The sequence below is a fragment of the Zea mays genome, chromosome 4 (assembly GCF_902167145.1).
Source record: "Zea mays cultivar B73 chromosome 4, Zm-B73-REFERENCE-NAM-5.0, whole genome shotgun sequence".
NCBI classification, from domain to species: domain Eukaryota; kingdom Viridiplantae; phylum Streptophyta; class Magnoliopsida; order Poales; family Poaceae; genus Zea; species Zea mays.
Window position 1 is genome coordinate 211,122,761 of NC_050099.1, and position 13,185 is coordinate 211,135,945.

Consider the following 13,185-nt stretch of genomic DNA (forward strand, 5'->3'; position numbering starts at 1 on the left):
AGTCCGGTGAATTATAGCGGAGAGCCCACTAATTTTCCCGAAGGTAGCGAGTTCAGCGTCGAGTGCCCTGGTGCACCGGACAGTCCGGTGCGCCAGACCAGGGTGCCTTTGGGTTGTCTTTTGCTCTCTTTGTTTGAACCCTTTCTTGGTCTTTTTATTGGCTTATTGTGAACCTTTGGCACCTGTAAAACTTATAGACTAGAGCAAACTAGTTAGTCCAATTATTTGTGTTGGGCAATTCAACCACTAAAATAAATTAGGAAAAAGCTGTATGCCTAATTCCCTTTCAAATATAGTTAGGAAAATATCTATCCGCATCCGGATTCAAAGATGATGAACACTGGATTGAATGAAATTTTCGGATATCCGGACTTTTTACTTTTTCGGATAACGGATACGAATACAGATATTATGTTCGGATATCAAATTTGAATACAATATTTCTGATATCCGTCATATATCGAATATCCGGATATCTTCTCAGATAAACCGTCTCGAATATCCGGATATCTTATCCGTATAGCTATGTGCATTTTGTTGATTTTTTAGAAAAAATAATAATACACAAATGGCATTAGAGATTCATGAAATTTTATGGAGGCATAACATATGTCCACATATAATCCTTCAAAGTATTTGGACAATAAAATCCACAATATGCCAGTGTTTTTTTATTTCACTTTCACTTGTTGCGTGAATTACATGTGAAATCACTCTAAGTATCCAAGTTTTAATATAATCAATACTTCAATTTATTATTTTCGTGTGGAGACATGAGGTTATATTCTTATAAAATGTTTATTAGTCTTGGTAACTTATTTGCATTTTGATGATTTTATGCAAAATAAATTAATAATACACACATAGCCTAAAAATTCATGATTTTTTTTACAAAAACGCGACATATGTACACGTATAATGCTAACAAAATGTTTGGACTCAATGAGTGGATAAATGATTACAATCATGATATGTATGGAATGATGTCTTACATGGTATCCAACAAAAAATTCGTTACGACAACATTCGTGTTCGACTAATTCTGTATTCTACACACAGTTTTTCGTATTTGTATCCGAAAACATTCGTATTCGTATATGAAGCTATCCGTATTCGAATTCGATTTAAAAATAAATAAATATGGTTTCAATAATATTTGTCCATATTCGATCCAATTACATCCATATTTTCTAGAAACTAAAATATAAATTGGACTAGGTATATACCCGTGTGTTGCAACGGGAGACACTTGTACACGCATAGGTCACTATTTAGTGATGCTATCAATAATCAACTCATCAATCATAACAAACATCGAAATCTGCTATTTCGAACAACCAAAATTGGCTCAATGCCACTATTAATGAAACAGGCAAATCCTAAATTGATAATACATGATACGATGATATACCATGGCCTTCATATAACAATTTTGCATTGTAGGGTGAAAAAATATAAAAAGGAGATCATAAGACTATTGAAAGGGGACGGTGAGTTGTGATTATCAAAATTATTTTAGCACATAAATATGGCCCTCTTATCTTTTATGTTGTGGAAAAATGTGTTGTGGCATGATTTCTACATTACTACATAAAGACAAGTAATATAACAATATTCAACCCATCTAAACGCGAATCCTCTAAAAGCAGGCAGAGCAACTGAAGATGTACGCATTCAAATTCAAGGTTTCCTTACATAGACCATGAGGCAACCATGTAATTTTTATTGGAGACCATTTCGCAACATTTAGATCAAACAATCAGTGCCATCTTTTGCATAGATCAAACAACCGTGTTAGTTTGTTCAAGCAATCTGTTAACTAATATGAATCTACATGTGAGGTTCTCAACTACATAGTTTTGTGGACTGGGGACATGCTCAGTTGGGCGAACCATCGTGCTAATATTGATGTCGATAGAATTCACCATAGCTCAGTTGACAGAAGAGACAAAGTACAATCCTAGTCGAGTACACGAGTCAACTCGTTAGAGAACATTTTGCTGCCAGTGAGTCCATTTTGAGGAGCGACTGGTACACTAAGGCTACTGGCACCTCCGGTGCAACGCTGCTGGTAAAACTTATTTCACCCTCCTATAGGAAAGGGAAGAGACAACATTCTTTCGCATAAGTAGACGTCGAGCCAACATTCTTTCGTATAAAGTTCTGAACCGATGGCTATGAACTATTCTAAAAATTGACTCGCTAATTTGCATACGGATATATATTTCATTAAGATGTGAAAACAATTTGCATGTATGTGTGATATGTTGTTTTACTAAACGACTTGACCAATCTATATTTTTCGGTCCAAAACGACTAAAAATTAGTTGTCATAGTTATAACTGATATTAAATGCAAAGAAAATTATACAGATCATCGAGGTAGCAAACTCATGTAAAAAGTATCATGGTTGGCCTGAGCATGACCCGGTTTTATTTTTCCCCTATTTTTCATAAAAGTTTCTATATTATATTTGAGTATAGAGTCTAAAATATAAAATGTGTGTTCTGGTGGCTAGGTAGATGTGAACGTGAGTTTAAAGCAAATAATCATGGTTCAAATCCTATTTACATATATTTTATCTTATTTTTACCGTTTAGTTCCTTGAAACTGTAGATGTCCAAATGGACGGGCCGTGCCAGCCCGGCCCGAGCACGGCTAGGCCCGACACAGATTAGGATCGTGTCGGCCCGACCCGGATTAGCTAGCGGGCCGTGCTGTGCCGGCCCACGAGCCCCAAGTGAGGCCCAAGCATGGCCTGCTAGCTTAATAATCGTGTCGGGCCGGCCCACGGCCCGACGGGCCTAACGGGCCCATAACAATATATGACGTTTAAATGATAAAAAATATCCTAAAAGTATGCATTTTTGAGGGTTTAAACCATATTTATTAGCTCTAAACATTTATTTACACCCACATAACCAACAAAAACATATGTTTCTTGTGTTTTATACTCTATATTCAAGTATAATATATTATATGAAAAAATAGAAAAAAATAAAATCACGTCGGGCCTAGCCCATCGTGTCACGCCTTCGGCCCAGGCACGACCCGGTGACTGTGCCGGGCCGGGCCGGCACGGACCCGGTTCACTTCGTGTCATGCCAGGTTCGTGCCAGGTTTCGGGCCGCCCGGCAAGTCCGATCCGTTTGGACATCTATAGTCCAAACACATGTGCTGATGAACGCATTTATTTTTAACATATAATTCCTACCGGGTATCAAACACATGCTCTGTCACTCGCATGCGCAGCAGGCTTTGCATTTACGCGTGTGCAAATGTAGGCTTTGCATGTAGTAGTGGCATTTGCATGCACGGTTGCATGCGTAGCTTTAGTTGCATTCATAGTTAGGTGACCTAGTGAGTTCCTTTCACACGTTTTAAGACCTAGTGGACGCTGAAAGGTAAGTAAGCATCTGAGCTTTAATACTCCTTTTTTAGAGCTAACATCACCAACAGGAACTATCATGGAGCAATGGACACGAATGGCTTGGAATGCCTATTAGCAAAGCTACCTGGTGGCCAGTTAATTTCTTCTCGGACTGCCAGGTATGTAAGAGCTTTACTTGTTATCCCCATCTGGGATCTAAGCAGGAGGGAAGTGGAACGAATTCCAGTTCTGATGGTTGATACTTGAGGGCAACAAATAGTTGAACTGGATAATTGTTGTGCCAATAGGTTATTCGTTTTTGCAACAATAAGGTCTGGAGGTGCTAGGTACCATTTCTGTTAGTTCAGACTTCAGACTGCAATTTCATGTATTCGTTATATCTGAGCTTTTATCAGGTGGATCCTTGGCTTTTCAGTCTACTTATGCTAAGCAGGAGTAATGTTTATTCTAAGCATGTTTTCATTGTGCGTGGTGGTCCACCGGCGCAACAAGTATTAACTGCAGCCTTACGCCTGTTTGGAACTGCTTTATGAACTTTGATCTACAAACTCCATCGGCTGAGCAGTTTTATAAAAACCTAGAGTTTTTGGAGCACCCTTTAGATGATCTTACAACTTTACCTTTTTTTCCTGAAGCAGAGTTTGTGCAACTATATCTATCTGGCTAAAAAAACGTAGAGCAGAGCTGAAAAGTATGGCTAAAAAACATAGAGCATAGCTAAAAAAACGTAGAGCAGAGCTGATTAAACTCTAGATGCACATCATAGTTTGGTAGTGGAACCGCGCGTTTTGCTTTTATCAAGCTCAAGTAAAGTTCAGGTTGGCACTTCCGTACTGTACTTGCAGGTGACGGCTACTGGCTATTTATGAACAAACATATCAGGCACTGGGCGATCAGGTGCTTAACCAAATAGCGCTAGTCTGTGAGCTAATACGTAGCTGTGTACCCTTTGCTCCAATTCAACCTCCAACTGGATCGAGAACCTGGAACGCACCATTGCCGCACCAAGCTCCCCTTCCTCGAATGCCCCAGGCCCGGACACCACGACGCCCTGCCCCGTGCTCACATGGCTAGCGGCGTCCTCCACCGCTCCGCCTCCTGATGTCTCCGCCCTGCCGCCGCGCCAACCCCCGACTCCGGCTGGGGCCACTGCGCGGTTATGGTCAGTTGCTACCCGCGCTCGCTTTCGCCGTCTCTTGGGGTTTTCGATTCGCCTCCAGCGCGGTTATGGCTGTTTGCGGCGTTTGCGGAGCGGTCGCGGCGGTCGGGCGTTCGCGCCTTGCGGCTGGCGGCGTGCGGTTGGCGACGGGCGAGGGTCGCAGCAGGCGGTTGGCGGAGGGCGGGGGTCGCGGCGGGATCGGGCGGGCAGTTGTTTGGCGAGGGCAATCTACATTACAGTCTTAATAGTTAGTACATATTAACTATGTCGTTTGCAAATAGCGCACTAATTTTCGGCCGCCCGCGATCGCCGGTGTGTCCGTTTTTCATCATGGACCGAGCTTACTGCTAAATGGGACAAACTTCAAAAGCTCAGCAGCCCATTAACATCCGTAGTCACTTTTCCGGCCCAGACCATTACAACGGTCGGCCTATCCATTCACTCACGGGCCCATGGAAATGGTTGGGAACCACGACGTCCCAAGCGGGCCCCACGGGCCACGGCGCTGCAACAAAACCGCAAAAACCCAGAAGGAAGTAGAGGCCCCCTTCTTGCCCCCTACGCAGCCGTGTGCCGTACACCGTGCACGCACGCCGCTCCTCGCCTCCCTGCACCATGGACGCCGGCGAGTGCTCCACCTCCAAACCCCCTCAGCCCTCTGCCGCCTCCCCGTCCTCCCCCACCGTATGGGCTAGGCTGGGTAGGGCAGCTGCCCCCACCCCTTCTCGGTTCTCCACGGGTTCCTTCATCTGCACGGCTTCTTGATTCTCTTCTCTTGTTTGGTTGTCCCATTCATTGGCAGTGCCCGCCGATTCCGCGTGCCCGACGGTGGAGGTGGCCGAAGACGACTCCGTGGTCTGCTCCCTCGTTGCGCCGCCCTGCGGCGGGGAGGAGGTCGCGTGGTGCGAGATCAGGCGGAATGCCGGGGACGCGTCGTCCGCCACTATTCGGAACCTTAGGTGCTCTATCCTGCGCCTTTGGGGACTTGGGTCCATGCCTTTTTTCGTGTTCCTGTGGATCCTTTGACTGTGGTGGCGTGCCGTGTAAGACTTTTTAACAGTGCGTCTCCTCCGGGAGTGACAAAATGTCCGAAAAGGGCGACGTCTATTTTGAGAAAACTGACGGGGACTTTGTGTGAGCTCTGTTCATCACCTCTTTTAATTGGTACTCACGGCTCAAATGTTGGAATGGACGCGTTACCTTTAGTGCCTGCCTGTATACCCCAGTGTTCTCCGGTTTAGGTCCCTTGAAAGAGGTACAAGTACAATGGTAGTGATAGCAAGGCTAAATTGTTGTCTGTTCCATTTTTGCCGACTTATTAGTGGTATCCACAACTTTTAGTATCCTCGATCTATTCCAGATTCTGTCTTCCTAGATTGTTGTAGTAGTATTGTAGTCTAAACTCAGTTCTTGAGAATGCTCTTTATTTAGCAAGAGAAGTCAGGCAAGCTTCAGTTTTTCTGTGGTGGGATTTGGCTACATTTCATATAAAACGTTGATGCCAATTTGTAACAGTTTGTCTATACATTTGGTGTGTCTGATTGTGCAAAATCAAGAATGGAAAATTTGAAATGCATGTTGCAAACACAAATGGGATGTAGGCAAATCCCAGACTCTTAATTCTTGGCACTCTCTTTAAGCTATTTGATTGACTATGTCTTGCAAAAAATGAAAATTGTTTTATCTTTATGTGTTGGTTCACAAAATTAACTTTTCCCACCTTTGTTTGCCTCCCAATTTTTGTTGTGAGATATTTTTTTGTACTATTTGTTTTGTTGAATTCTTGCTGATGATACATGCTTCTCATGTCTTCCCTGTTCCATTGATAAAGCTCGGATGCAATTATTGTTGATGGAAGAATTGTCGAACAAGAATGCGTAGACATCAAACCAGGCAGTGAGATTGTCTCTGGACCCCAGAAAGAAGGTATGGTTATTTTCAGGACCTTGACAGCAAATCTTTATACTGAAAAAGAAAGTACTACTCTTGTGGCTTTGGGAAGCCTTGAACAGCTTTGACTTGTTTTTGCATATTCATCTATCAATAATATTGTCAGTATAAAGGTGCTTTCTTGGGACAGTGAATAACTTAAAAAAATCTTTTTTTTTGTGTGTGTGCCTCTCTAATTCTTAACAAGTGAAATGAATGTCTATGACACATTCATGTGCTTCATTATTTTTCCAGGGCATTTAATATATACATTTGAAATTACAGAGGCAGAGGATCATGAAAAAAAAAATGTCAAGGTATTATTCTGGAAATTAGTACTCGTGTAAAAAGATCTTCTTCACATACTACTTTTTCTTGGGCGTGTGTGTTTTGTATTCTTATACTCCCTTTATCCTAATGCATGATACATAGCTCTCGTACAGCCAGGTTGGGGAAAAACTAACTTCTAGCTAAATGATGATTTCAGATTGTTCTAGATATCGAGAATGCAAAATGCAGCATATGCCTGAATTTGTGGCATGATGTTGTTACTGTTGCTCCATGCCTGCACAACTTCTGGTAAATTTGTTAGTATTACTTTTTTTCTGTTGGTTTCTCTGAAAGTCTCGGCTCTGATCCTTCATTTTTTAAGCAATGGATGTTTCTCAGAGTGGTTAAGGAGGTCTTCATCTAATTCACGTGATAAAAGCCAGAGCGCTGCATGCCCACAATGTAGGACAACAGTTCAATCAGTTGGAAGGAATCACTTCCTGCATAATATTGAAGAGGCACGATGTTTGCTGCTAATGACTTTGTTCATTAATATGTTTCTAAAACTGCTATGAACTGCTAGATTTATTTGTTTCTATGCCTTTTGTAGGCTATATTGCAAGCTTTTTCCTCACTACAGAGATCTGATGAGGAGATTGCGTTGTTAGAGTCGTATGCTTCAGTTAAGTCGAATATGGTGAGTGAAGCAATTGTAAATTAACGTTTTTTCTTTGAGTTAACTCATATAAGAAAAGACCTGCAGTTGCAAGCTTTACCTTCATTCCATACATGCATATTTTCATCATAATCATCTGAAGTTAGCTTTGTCACAGAAAAAATTCTCACTGAACCGAAGTCGGTAGTTTGTGACAATTGTTAGGTGCTCAGGTGCTCAACATACCAAATTTTATGGATGTTTGATACTATAGTGTTGTGTTCTACAACTATAAATTTATGTTATTTATATTATATCTTCTGGCCCCAATATACTTAATTTTGGCTGAGGTGTTGTTTGATGACTTAGGTTTTGGGTCAACAGAAAAACCAATCAAGGAAAAGACGTTTTTCACGTTCTAGTGATGATACCGACAATTCAGATCTACCATGTCCTCAATGCCGTAAGTGTGAAAATTCCACTTTGATATGTCTTAATATCCGGTGATCGTAACGTAAATTATGTTGCAGATCATGTCATTCTAGTCAGTGAGCTGTACGTCAAGGGTCAAGACTATATCATGTTTTTTTTATCATAGGCATATGGAACCTTTTTAACCCATGAATTATATATTTGTTCTTGTATTAATTAATTGAAAAATGGGTTGAAGAGCTGGTTGGTAACTTGACACAAGATTTTTATAAGTTATTTTTTATAAAAAAATCACAATGTCGGAATCATGTGATGATTCGATCATGCTATGATTCACATGAGTTTGAAGTTACTTAACTATCACACTGATGTGGTACTTGAGATAGCTTTTGTGGAGGACATATCCTGTGCAATCACGCATTTTGGTGCAAGCGTGCAATCAAACTATCCAGAGCATCCAGTCTAGATCCAACGGTTTCATATGGAAGTGGTTAAATGTAAAATAGACACTAGGTTTCAGGTGGAAGGGGTTAAATGTAAAATAACAGTTACCATTAGATCTAGATCGGATGCACCAGATCGCTTGATTGCATGCTTGCACCAGGATAAGTGATTGCATAGGATATTTTCCCAGCTTTTGTGTTCTGCAAAAGTAGGGAAACTAGTTGGTAACTTGGCACGAGATTTTAGGAAGTTATAAATATTTCACAAAAGTCCAAGTTGTGTTCTGATGCAATCATGCTATGTTTCACGTGAGTTTGAAATTAGTTAACTATTCTTGCACTGACACGGTAATTGAGGTAGCTTTTATCTTTTCACTAAAAACAGGGGGAAATGTACCTTTTGATATCATAGTGTAGTAATTTGACTGATTGAGAATTAGATTTAGCCTTGTCTAAATGCTTCTTGAAAAGCCTTGTTCATCTTTCCTTTTTCATTCAACTGAACGACAAGAATATTGCAGGTAATGAATTTGGTGGATTTAGATGCAGCCCAGGATCTGTGCACTTGCAATGCAGTGGATGTGGAGGAATGATGCCAGCCAGATCTAACATCAGTATACCACAAAAATGTGCATCCCTATTCTGATAATAATTTCTTCTCTAGTGGATTGCAATAAGTTATAACCCCATTTTTTTATTTAATTGATCGTATAACCCTGAAAAGACCTTTCTTGCATGGGCCTTGACCCTTCTGGATATCCTAATCCATTTAGCAAGGAAGTGATGCCATGATTGGGAAATGTGATTTAATGCTCTGTATTGTTCTTGGCTGTACTTATATTTTTTGCCTTTTATAATTCTTGACGTGATGAATATGCTTGACATTAGTTGGCTAATTATATTTATTTTTGTTTCACAAAGCTGCACAAATGGTATGAGAAATATTCTCATTTCCCCTCAGAAATTTTGAACTTAGCAATCTCCATGGGAAGTTTGATTGCAAGTTTTCCCAACCAAAATGAACAGTATGAGAAATATTCTCATTTGCTCCTCAGAATTTTCTAAGTTGGCAACCACCACTGAAAGTTCAATTGCACATTTTCCCTACCAAACTCTGATAATATTTATGTGCCTTGAATTCTAACTTTGCTGATGCCAAACTACCCAATTGTATTTACAGGCTTGGGGTGTGATAAAGCGTTTTGTGGGGCTTATTGGTATTCGCAAGGTGTGAGTTCAAGTCATTGCAATCTGATCTGCAACCAGGATACTTTGAAGAGTGTAAGCTACTCGTTGATATTTGTTAAGGCTGTGTTTGGATCCACCCCAGTTTTTTTAAAACTGGTTTCTAGATCTAGTTTCTAGAAACTGGCTTTTAGAAAAAAACTAGGAGGTGTTTGGATCCACCTAGTTTCTTAGAAACTAGTTTTAGCTGGGGGAGATCAGCTTCTTGGTTTTTAAAACTCGGCCGGGAAGGGAAAGACCGCCCTCCCGGTATTATATTAAGAAGAGACCGAAACATGGTCCCGGCCGAGAAAATCCACGAACCCTGGCTCCCCATCACTAGCGGGCCGTCACCGCCCACTCTGCAACGGCCCAGCCGGAGGGTGGCGCGCAGGACGTAACCCTGGAGCGGGCGGGACACAGCGAGGGGATTTTTTTAACCAAGCCAGAAATTCGTCCCCAAGGGGGATCGAACCCAGGACCTGGAGGTGCTACTCGGAAGCCTTAACCATTACGCTAGAGGCCCTTTCAACTGAGAAACTAGTTTTTAGAAACTGAATAACAAACTGACATATTTGGAGACCTTTCAGCTTTTAAAAAACAGTTTCTAAGAAACTAGGTGGATCCATACAGGGCCTAAGCCTCATTATACTTTTGACTATCATACACAGTGCTGGGCAATGTTCTGAATGCAAATAGTGTAATATTGCAGATTTATCAGCGACATATCTCTGCACTTCCTGACACAATTCATGGGGGCAATCCATATGAAAAAGATGTAGGGATATTCTAGCATTATCATATCCCTGGCCAGTATGGTAATTTCAAATATTATGGTTTCTCCTCTTCTGTTTTCTAGATTACAGAAAGATGTATACAGCAATCAGGCAAAACATTGCAAGTTGTAATCTCAGAGTGGATATCAAAATTTGACAACATGGAAATTGGTACGTTGCAACCTTCAGATTTGATTTTACTTTTGATGTGCATGTGATGGACATGAACCACATGACAAAAGAATTTTCCTTTGTAATTTGCTTGTTCAGTTGCAGAACAGGAACTGGATTTCTTTTTCATTGACCGAACTGTTAATATTTGTGATCTATAGCTCCCAACATTACGTCATATCCATCATGGGTTGTTGCATCTATTGACTGTATATGATTCATCCCTTCATGGATTGTTGCATCAGATTTTTTTAGTTTCGCGTAACTGTATGGTTTATAACTTTATATGCACATAACTGTTCACTTGTTCAGTTAAATTATTCAAGTTCTGCTGTGTTAACTTGTTCAGTTATTTTTTTCACTTTATCAAAATGAAACTCTTGTAAGTATTTGGCACAAGGTTTACTTACTGGGTTTTAATGTACATCCTGTCTTATTGCAGATGCCTGAGCTTTTGCACTGAAATGATGTTTTTTGTTCTGATTTATGTAGATCGTTCAAGGTTGCAATTGAATAATGTGGATGCAATTACTTCCAGGACATATATCTGCAAGTAATAGCTTTTTCTGAGTTCAGAAGATTTAAATTATGTTATATTAACTCACTTTATGAATTCAAACGAATGCAGCCATTGCTACAGCAAGTTTGTTGATTTCCTGCTCTACTGGTTCCGTGTATCATTGCCCCAAAATGTATGTATACTGAGCATGCTTATGTTAATTACCTCGGTAGTCTAACATTGCACTATGTTGCAACAAGATGCTTATCTGTTAGTTGATTTGTTACTAGACCTGCTCATATTCTGGGGTTGGGCCTTAAAAGGTGCGCCACTGAAATGGCAAAGCCAAATTCCTCCTGACATGGGCTGAGCTCAAATTCTGACCTGAAGCTCAAAATAGTACAGCATGTTCTTATTTTTGTAGAAAAATATTATGTTTAAATGAAATATATGCACAAACGGAAATGAAAACATTATCTTTTTTTTCCTGTCAGAAACCTATGACTAGGTCTGACAGACATACCTAATTTCTGCAAATGGCTTACTATATATTACACCCACAAACTAAAACATACCTTCAATCAAACTCAAAAAGTCAACGCAAGGTCCCATGACGTTGATTGCACAACTGGTAGTTTGTTGGCATTAGTGTAGGCTTCCTGCATTCCAAGTTCAGTGTAAGTTTGCCCTCCCTAAGAGCTTTGGATACTGTTACACACTTCGGAGACAACTTTTAAATGCATATACCAAGAAAAAACAAGAGTTCTTGCCTACCAAATTACATGAAAAAAATTACAATTGGCCCAAAAAAAAAAAAGAAACAGCGATTGTTTATGGGATATTACTCGATATATTTAGTCGAGCAACAAATTTCAGAAACATAACTGGGTTTCAAAACTAGTTTTGTCACATTCCTGTGCTCCTAGAGTGTTTTTTTTGGGTGAAATTTTGTGTCTAAATGCTTGTGCTGTCAAACTCAACATGGTTGATACGAGTTAAGAGTTTGGTTTAACTTTACAGTTGTACGCATGGATCGATGTATGAGTTCCTTTCATGGCAAAATCCTTCATTGACTATTCGAGCTGGCCAAGAAAAAGTCCAGTGCTGACTGCCTAACTATTTGTTGCTTTCGAATACCATGATGATTTCAATAACGAATGTTTCTTACAAGAGATGCCGAGGACTTTGTGCTTGTTATTTATAAGTAGGTTCCAGTATCCTCCACTGATAGGAAGAAAAAAAACAAAAACAAAGTTAGCTTTCATTCTAAGCCGAATCTTATTATCTTCAGCACATAACAGACACATTTGTTTGTTAGGTTCCACTGGTATGCTAATGGCAATTCGTGATGTTTGTTTTTATTTTTGGTTCCAGCTTCTTCCACGTGATGCTGCGGAGAGGGAGAGCTGCTGGTACGGTTTCATGTGCCGCACCCAGCACCATCGGCCTGACCACGCCAAGAAGCTGAACCACGTGTGTCGCCCGACAAGAGGCAACCAGCCCTAGTGAGACTTGACTGTTTCTGTCACCATTGTCATCACCATCCATTGTATGTGTGTGTCATCAAAATGGTCAGGAAGTGTGGCGCGTCCATGTTTGGAACCCTTTTTGGTTTGATCCTGGCTGGACCTGACAAGGAAATTATATTGCTGCTGGTGCCGGAACCGCCGCTCTGTCGGCAGGTCCGGGGGGGGGGGGGGGGGGGGGGGGATGGTTGAATTGAATGAAAATACCCCAGGCTAGTTTCACACGCGGACGGCGTTTCTGGCGCCCATGATGATGCAGAAAATGCTGATGGGCCGATTCCTCCTGACGGCGATTGCATTCTGCTGCAGGAGTTCCAACAAAGAAAGAAAACAATAGGGGGGGGGGGGGGGGTGCCCCAGCCTTTTGTTGCCTCTTTCGTGCTGCAGTTGCTCTGAGGAAAGCAGACGGCGCAGCTATACACGAAATTCACAAGCTTTTTCGTGGCCGTAGCAGGAGGCGCTCCCCGGAAAACCTGCCTGCAGCACGGAAGTGGGTGTGGGACTGTGGGTGCTTGCTCGCTGCAGCACCCATTGCATTGCTACTCGCCATCACACATCAGTCCTGCATGCTGCTGCCAGTCCTTTTTCTTTCGTTTCATACGTACTCCGTTATTATTGGAGCGAGCTTCCAAAGCTTTCGATCTACGCTGCCGGTGGATTAGGGCTAAAATATCGCCCGCAATGATTAACACACACAAAAAAAATAACGA

The 13,185-nt window shown here is 41.2% G+C and overlaps 1 protein-coding gene across 3 annotated transcripts; it reads left to right on the plus strand.

The window, feature by feature from the left end:
• Positions 1–5,048: 5,048 nt before the first annotated feature.
• On the plus strand, positions 5,049–12,597 carry LOC100274308 (putative RING zinc finger domain superfamily protein). 3 transcript variants are annotated; one of them, XM_008678648.4, is made up of 15 exons: positions 5,049–5,250; positions 5,353–5,509; positions 6,382–6,476; positions 6,735–6,796; positions 6,967–7,058; positions 7,132–7,267; positions 7,360–7,446; positions 7,774–7,867; positions 8,801–8,908; positions 9,460–9,560; positions 10,216–10,281; positions 10,363–10,450; positions 10,943–11,003; positions 11,079–11,142; positions 12,324–12,593. In XM_008678648.4, the coding sequence occupies exons 1-15, from the start codon at positions 5,166–5,168 to the stop codon at positions 12,453–12,455; spliced, it is 1,428 nt and encodes a 475-aa protein (XP_008676870.1). In that variant the 5' UTR covers positions 5,049–5,165; the 3' UTR covers positions 12,456–12,593. The 3 variants fall into 3 exon arrangements, with proteins under 3 accessions (XP_008676870.1, XP_020406976.1, NP_001142143.2); NM_001148671.2 differs by having other exon boundaries at positions 5,108–5,250; positions 7,360–7,431; positions 12,324–12,597; XM_020551387.2 differs by lacking the exon at positions 11,079–11,142.
• The last annotated feature ends 588 nt before the right edge of the window (positions 12,598–13,185 follow it).